At 36.8% G+C, this 8832-nt stretch overlaps 1 protein-coding gene across 1 annotated transcript in view; it reads right to left on the reverse strand.

Annotated features, from left to right (window-relative positions):
- The window catches only part of LOC102761280 (cTAGE family member 5), a 118002-nt gene extending 110748 nt beyond the window's left edge, over positions 1–7254 (reverse strand). The window contains 3 exon segments of the mRNA XM_006779355.2: positions 1582–1668; positions 4636–4769; positions 6939–7254. Of these exon segments, the coding sequence (XP_006779418.1) occupies positions 1582–1668; positions 4636–4769; positions 6939–7053 (336 nt within the window). The 5' untranslated portion in view covers positions 7054–7254.
- Between the last annotated feature and the right edge of the window lie 1578 nt (positions 7255–8832).

The raw sequence follows: 8832 nt of genomic DNA on the forward strand, positions 1-8832 counted from the left end.
AACACCCAACCAGAAAAGCTAAATGAAAAAAGAATCCAAAAATACAAAGATAGTGTAAGGAGCCTCTGGGACAGCTTCAAGCGTACCAACATCCGAATTATAGGGGTGCCAAAAGGAGAGAGAGAGCAAGATATTGAAAAACTATTTGAAGGAATAATGACAGAAAACTTCCCCTACCTCGTGAAAGAAATAGACTTTCAAGTCCAGGAAGCACATAGAACCCCAAACAAAAAGAATCCAAAGAGGACCACACCATAATTAAAATGCCAAGAGCAAAAGACAAAGAGAGAATCTTAAAAGTAGCAAGAGAAAGTTAGTTACCTATAGGGGAATACCCATACAACTGTCAGCTGATTTCTTAACAGAAACTATGCAGGCCAGAAGGGAGTGGCAAGAAATATTCAAAGTGATGAACAGCAAGAACCTACAACCAAGATTACTTTACCCAGAAAAGCTATCATTCAGAATAGAAGGTCAGATAAAGAGCTTCACAGATAAGAAAAAGCTAAAGGAGTTCATCACCACCAAACCAGCATTATATGAAATGCTGAAAGATATCCTTTAAGAAGAGAAAGAAGAAGAAAAAGGTAAAGATACAAATCATGAACAACAAATACACATCTATCAACAAGTGAATCTAAAAATCAAGTGAATAAATAATTTGATGAACAGAATAAACTGGTGAATATAATAAAATCAGGGGCATAGATAGGGAGTGGACTGACTATTCTTGAGGGGGAAAGGGGGATGCGGGAAGAGACTGGACAAAAATCGTGCACCTATGGCTGAGGACAGTGATGGGGGGTGCGGAGGAGGGGTGGGAACCAGGTGGAGGGGAGCTATGGGGGGAAAAAAGAGGAACAACTGTAGTAATCTGAACAATAAAGATTTAATTTAAAAAAAAAACATTAATGATGAGGGAGAATCATTGATCGGCTGCCTTCTGCACGCCCCCTACTAGGGATTGAGCCCACAACCTGGACATGTGCCCTTGACTGGAATCAAACTCAGGACCTTTCAGTCTGCAGGCCAACGCTCTATCCACTGAGCCAAACAGGCTAGGGTTATATTATTTTTCTCAACAAGAGTGTGATAAAAAATAAAATTGTCTATGTAGGATAATAACATTAGTAATAATAGCTAACACTTACATAGCGCTTACTAAAGTACTGTTCTATGTAGGTTATATATGCTTACATTTCCTCAATGAATTTATGAGGTAGCACTATATTATAATCATTCTCATTTTGCAGATGAGAAAATTAAGGCTCACAAGATCGCAAAGTTACTAAGTGGCTTAGTCAGGCTTTGAAATCAGTCCACCTCCAGAATCCATGCTCTTAACCGCTACACTCTGCAACTTTGTCTGTTAATTTTTCAGAAAGCAAAGATTTGCTTGTCATAACTTTGTGTTACCTAATTTTATTCACACAATCAAACTATTCCTAAAGTGAATTCTCAGACCAACTATTTTATGTATTTATTATATAAAATATATAACCAAGGAGCACTTATACTTCAGAAAACTATTTTAGTCAAGAAATTTTAAATTCAACTAATAACCATAATAAATTTACTCACTTTGGTTGGTATTTGAATTTCCTCAGGCATAAACACCTCTTCAATCTGGACTGCATCTCTAGGGAAATATCCAAAGTCCTTTCCTTTCTATCAAAATTAAGAAAAAAGATTAGCAAGGAAAAATGCTCATAGCAGTAATAACTATTAAACTTAATTTTGCCCATGTCCTTGGCTATTTTAAATCACAAATATTAATTGGCTTTCATTTGCCATCTAAAAGAAAGTGAGTGAAATAATATCCCTTTTGTTATTCAAAAGAAACAGCATTAATTGGAGGGAACAAAGAGCCAGGCTGTAAAATGCCTTTTTTTTTTCAAACTTCAGAGGGAAAACCTTTCATATACTCCTTTTCTTCCTTTTTGTGTTCCCTGGTGACCTTCCCTGACCAGGTGGACCACACATTTACACTAGCAAACTGGGGATATCCATCGGCCAGAGAATGGTGGCAGTAGCCAACCTAGATAGAGCTGTGACATATTCCTCATTTTCAGGATGTCAAAATCAGGTAAAAGGTTTAAACTCTGAAGGGCCAAGAGAGTTTCAAGATGGTAAAGATCTATGAGACCTCCAGGGAGGATTTGGTTCCATTTAACTTTTCTGGGGCCACCCTGGTAACAGATTCTCTTAATCCAGTTTTAGTGCATGTAGGATGTCCCTGGAGAGTGAAGTCTTCATACAACCATTCTCAGCCCATTTCCTATTCCCATCAAGGTTTAAAGATTGTCTTCCTTTTTTTTTTTTTTTTTTTCCTTTTTTAATTTTTTATTCATTTCTTTATTAATTAAGGTATTACAGATGTGTACTTATCCCCACATTGTGCCCCCACTTCATCCCCCCCTCGTGCCCTCACCGGCCTGGTGACTGTGTGTCCATTGGAGGCTTATGTGCATGCATACAAATCCTTTGGTTGATCTCTCCCCCTTCCCCCCACCCTCCTCTAACTTCCGTCTGAGGTATGACGGTATGACAGATGCTTCTCTGAAACACCATCTTTCTTTTGGTCTTTTTATCCAGCACCATTATACCTCCATTGTGATTCTTCCACTTGGCATTTGCTGCAACTGTTTGGAAACTGACAGCCTGTGAGTGAACTCTACAGTGTGGTTCCTTATACAGTTACTGCCTGAGCTAAACATATCATGCACAGAACTAAGTGTGCTTGAAACTTCACCCTGGCTCCACACATTACACACTGCTCTTGTGCAGAACCAGCATTTCCACACATAGTAAACAAAGAAAGAATGTTTGCTTTTCCTGTTATGATACCTACTATGTAATTTTTCTCTTTTTTAAAAAATATATATTTTATTGATTTTTTTACAGAGAGGAAGGGAAACAGAGAGTTTGAAACATTGATCAGCTGCCTCCTGCACACCCCATCCTGGGGATGTGCCTGCAACCAAGGCACATTCCCTTGACCGGAATCGAACCTGGGACCCTTCAGTCCCCAGGCCAATGCTCTATCCACTGAGCCAAACCGGTCAGGGCTGTAATTTTTCTTATAGCTGCATTGGGTGCCTCCAATACTTACAAAACACAGACTGACATGTTTAAGGGACAGTAGTAGTAAGGAAAATTGGCAGTTGCAGAGGCCAGGCAAACAATTCTGGCTGGTGACATTCAGAGTTTCAGTCATATAGCCCCTGATGCTAAAAAGCAGGACAGATCCAAATATAATTTGCTCCTTCAAGTAGTGATCACAGAAGCTACACAAGGGGAGAGCTGATGCATATACAATATGGACACGATGTATGTATCAGGTTCATCATCCTTGTTCAACTTGGGAGTAAAATTGCTTACCATAGCATCCTTTCATTATAAAGAATAAATATATAATCAAAGATGCAAAGCTATTTTCAAGTGAAAATATTAATCATTAATTTTTCTGTCATATATGAGAGAGATGATTCTGGCTTCTAGAAATTTCAGTGTAACAGGACTCTGGGCCATATAGAAGGCTCTCCCAGTTCTTTTTTTCCATGACAAGTCTTCCCTAGGCTACATGAGGACCTTTTCAATAACAACTCAGTCCTTTATTTGTCAGAAAGACATGCCTTTTAATCTCATTAACTAAAACTTCTCTCTTAAGCTTGGCCATTTGCAGCACCAAGGGATGGCCCGGGTTGCCTAGTCATCCCATAATCTCCATCGGCACCTGTAAAGTCTCTCCAAAAAAAATATGTAATCTATGTTCAAAAATAATACATGCTATGTAAAAGTAATTTCAAGACACTCTTAAGACTTCTATCCCAACCAGACTGCCTTCCCAAAAGCTACTTTATAGAAAAATTTTGAAACAAACACTAGACTTGACCATTTTTTGTTTGCCTAAGTATGTTATGAGTTTGGCCCTGGCTGGGTAGCTCAGTTGGTTGGAGCATCCTCCCAATATGCCAAGGTTGCAGGTTAGGTCCCCAGACAGGGCATATACAAGAGGCAACCAGTGAATGCACAAATAAGAGGAGCAGCAAGTCAATGTCTGTCTGTCTGTCTGTCTGTCTCTCTCTCTCCTTTCCTCTCTCTAAAATCAATAAATAAAAAATGTTTTTAAATGTTAAATCTGTTAAGGAATATATATATATATCCTATCTAATATTAGACAAACATGGTAATTGACCATACCTTTGCTACACCTCCCATTGGCTAATCAGCATGATAGGCAAATTAACCACCAACAAAGATGGTGACTAATTTGCATACTGCAGGTGGGGTGGGCGGGGCGGGCGGCAGCACGATCTGAGCAGCCACAGACCCAGTGTGGGATCCGGGCCTGCCATCTGCAACCAGGGGAGATGGGGCAGACAACACGGGATGTGGTGTGCCATCTGCCACCAGGGGAGTGGGCCTAATCCAGCAGGTAGTTATCTCCGGAGGGGTCCCAGACTGTGAGAGGGCACAGGTTGAGTTGAGGGATCCCCCCCCCACATACCAGTGCACAAATTTTTGTGCACCGGGCTTCTAGTATATATATATTTCCTTTAGAGATGAAAGGCAGGCATCCTTGTGTAAGCTGGCCATTTATTCTTCATTCAATTTTTAAGATTAGATACTTACACTTCCTGCCCACAAATCTTCCCTTTCTCCTGCAAGTTTAACATAAACAGATATTTCTTCTCCCTTGGTGAAGTTCAGGTATAGGCAGTCAGGTCCTCTGTAATCTCTCATGGCTAAAACTCTGCTTATTAGAGCTATATAGACAAGTAAAGAAAAACACACAATTTAAATTAAAATGTTATTTCTCCCTCCCATCTTGCCCTCCTCCAGTCCACCCTAGGTATTTCCAAATGCTAATTTCTTCTTACCATTTATGGCCTCAAAACCTATAGACTTCCTACTGCACGAAGAATCAATTCAAAACTCTTCGGCTCACTATCAAAGGCTGTCCACAACCTGGTCTTCCTTCCTTACGTAAAATGACTTTCTCTTACTCCTTTACAGTCAGTCTAAGGCAGCCTTGGGCAAACTACGGCCCGCGGGCAGGATCTGGACCGTTTGAAAAGAATAAAACCATTGAAAAAAAAGACCGTACCCTTTTATGTAATGATGTTTACTTTGAATTTATATTAGTTCACACAAACACTCCATCCATGCTTTTGTTCCAGCCCTCCGGTCCAGTTTAAGAACCCATTGTGGCCCTCGAGTCAAAAAGTTTGCCCACCCCTGGTCTAAGGTGTCCATTGTCCCTGGAATGTGTCATCATCTTTCTCCAGTGAATAGGGAAAGGAAAGATAGTGGTTTTCCTGGTACCAATATATTCAAGGCATTTTGATGAGTTCTTTAAAATATTTATTTTGTTAAATCCCCAAAACAGACCTATGAGGTATAATAAATGAAACTTAAGAATCAGAGAATTGGCCTCACAGGTGATAAATGGTGGAACGAGATTTGCAGCGAGGTTCTTTCACTGTAACAACCACCTCCATATCCTGAGCTTCTCTTTCCTCTATTTCCTAAGCCTAGAAACCTTTCAGTTTTTCTTCACGATGAACTCATATCTACTTCCTCTATGACACATCCCCAACCTACCTAGCTTACTCTGCCCTTCTCTGAACTTCAATATTACTTACTATCCTTATAAGGTATTAGTATTTACTTTCTTGTCACTATTCAGTAGAATGAAAATTCCTGGACCTTAAGAAACTTACCTTATATTTAATTTTATTCCTCTTAGATACAACCCCCCAACCAGACCCAGCACATAATATGCCCTCAATAACTGAATGATCATAATCATACATACTAGATTTTACACATAATGTATATTACCAAATTAACTATTATAAGTATACTAACATGTAAAAAATTTTAATTAAGCTATACAATTAAAGTTAAAATAACACTATAAATTACTATGAATTTGAATGTTCCCATTCCAGGTTCTGTGTCTGCCCCCAAAGGAAACTGAGGTTGTAAAAAGGGAAAGATTATTACTATTATAAAATATCATCTAGTAAACCTTCTCCATATATTAAAGTACATATCCAAATGGTTAAGGAAAATGTTTATCCATAAACAAATTTACTTATAAAATATCTGATTACACCAATAATATTTCCCATTTTTAACTTATATATTACAAATCAGAAATAATTCTCACATACTGGAGAGATAGAACTTATTATATGGAATTTATTTTGCACCAGAATGCTAATAACAAAGAATAAATTGGGCTCTTAAGCAATAAACTAAAATTAATTTATCTTTGTAGAAGATGGAGGATGCTTAATAGTCAAGGATATAAGTAAAATTATATACTCTAATACTGATTTCAGTATTTTTACATAAGCGAACACAAATTATTGTTTGATAAAGTTTAGACAACTAATCCTAATGATCTGAAATAACATTTTTATAAAACTCATGAAAATCAGAAAATTCTGATTGTAAATATAAACTAAAAACCATAAGAACTTCATAAATCAAGAACTATCCATCATGAGGGGGAAAGGGGGACATCTGTAATACTTTCAATAATAAAGATAATTTTTTTAAAAACATGAGAAGAAAAAAAAGAACTATCCAACAAATGGCTTGATATCTTTTTAAATGTAAATAAATTATATTTATCCTAAAAAATAGTGAAAATGCTCATTAGTTTGTTTTTGAAGTCTGGATTAATATCTTCAAATTTTCTGATATATTTATATAAATGATTTTTGCCCATTTGTATATTTACAATAAAAGCTACCACAAAATGCTTTGCTCCAGCATTTCTTTTTTTCACTGAACTCTGCTTTATAATTGGAAATATTTTTCAATGATATTATTGATTTCTTTATGTCTACAATGACAATTTATGTCATTTCAGAGCCTCAGTTTAAGAGGAAGAGAAGGAAAAAAAAGAAAAGAAGACTTACTTTCACATTCCACGTCAGCACATTTTTTAAAGTTGGCCAGCAGTTTTGTTCCTTCCAGACACTTTGTCAGAGAAATAACCAAAACGAGGATTCTGTGAACTCCAATCTCCGCCATGCTCAAACAAGCAGGAATCCCAAATGAGGTTTACGCCAATTGCTTGGACTGTACATATGCCAGCCAAAACAGGAGATACCCCACTCTCTTTACTAAGTATCAAAGAAAAAGTTTAGGATTTTTAATCCCTTGATAACTACATTTTTTTGTCAGTGTTTAGGCTTAACTTGAGAGACAAACACTCTCTGTTCTCAATCTGCAGTGTCAGGTATCTAGATAATACATAGTGGGTTAATAATTAACAGGGATTTCTAGTTGGACTTGTGTCTTACAAAGGTAGCCCATGTAAACCAGTCTCACTTAAAGGCACCTTGCGTTCAACATTTTTTAAACAGGCCTCCACAAAAAGGTAGTTAACTTTTTTCTGGTAAAATCTCAGGTAAATCGATCAATAAGTACAAAGAATATTTGCTGCATGCAAATATCAGCATCAATGGAGAAAGTATGTTAGTTAAGAATCAGATGTAGAAGTAGTAATAATTTATGTTTCAATGGTTTTGCCCTGACAAGGTAGCTCAGTTGTTTAGAGCATCCTCCTGATCAATAGGCCAAGGTTGTGGGTTTGATCCCCTGTCAGGTACATAGAAGAATCTAGGAATACATAAATAAGTGGAACAACAAATCGATGTTTCTCTCTCTTTCTCTCAAAATCAATAAATTAAAAAATAGGTTTGAAAAATAATGATGAGACTTATTTGAAAAAATATTTCACTTTCATATTTCTTAAAAAAAAACCTTTAGCCCTGCCCAGGAGGTCATGGTTCAATTCCAGGTTAGGACACATGCCCAGCTTCTGGGGCTCGGGCATGCAGGAGGCAGCCAATCAATGATTGTCTCTCATCATTGATGTTTCTCTCTCTCTCCTCTCCCTTCCTCCCTGAAATTAATAAAAATGTATTTTAAAAAATAAAAATAAAAAAACCTTTAGTGTTACCATAAAGTTGAAATTTGTATTTAGTTAAGAATAGTAGTTAAAATATAATAAGTACTTCTTATGTTCCAGGTACTGTCTGAGACATTTAAATATATGATCTGATTTAACCCTCACACCAACTCTCTAAGTAATATTATTATCCCTATTTTTGTATATGAAGAAACTGAGGTACGTAGAGAAGGGTTAAATTACTTGCCCAACATCACATAGTAAGTAGAGAAAAAACCTAAACTTAGGAACTATTATGACTTCCCCTTCTCATAACCACTAGGATTTCCTAACAAGAATCAAGTTATCTGCCACAGAAAGATGTCTACTTCATCTGTAGCAGTACTATTCCAGAAATAGCAGGTACGGTATTATTCCAGGTATTGAAAATTATATGCTTATTTCTATGTGTGGAAAAGAATGTGATGTCTGAAAGAATCCTTCCTCATACAATGAGAATATATACTGTGATTCAGGTTGTATTCACTTTCTTCTTTGTATTTTTTTATATTTTTTTACTTTCTTTAAAAAAAAATCAGTATAGGGCAATGGAAACTAAAGAGAAAATAAACAAATGGGACTACATCAAAATAAAAAGCTTTTGCACAGCAAACAAAACCATCAACAAAACAACAAGAAAGCCCACTGTATGGGAGAACATATTTGCCAATGTTATCACCGATAAAGGTTTAATCCCCAAAATTTACAGGGAACTCATACAACATAACCAAAGGAAGTTAAACAACCCAATCAAAAAATGGGCAACGAACCTAAATTAATACTTTTTGAAAGAGGACATAAGGAAGGCCAGGAGACATATGAAAACATGCCTAAAGTCACTAATCATTTGAGAGAGT

Source organism: Myotis davidii, unplaced genomic scaffold (assembly GCF_000327345.1).
Source record: "Myotis davidii unplaced genomic scaffold, ASM32734v1 scaffold273, whole genome shotgun sequence".
Taxonomy (NCBI): Eukaryota; Metazoa; Chordata; class Mammalia; order Chiroptera; family Vespertilionidae; genus Myotis; species Myotis davidii.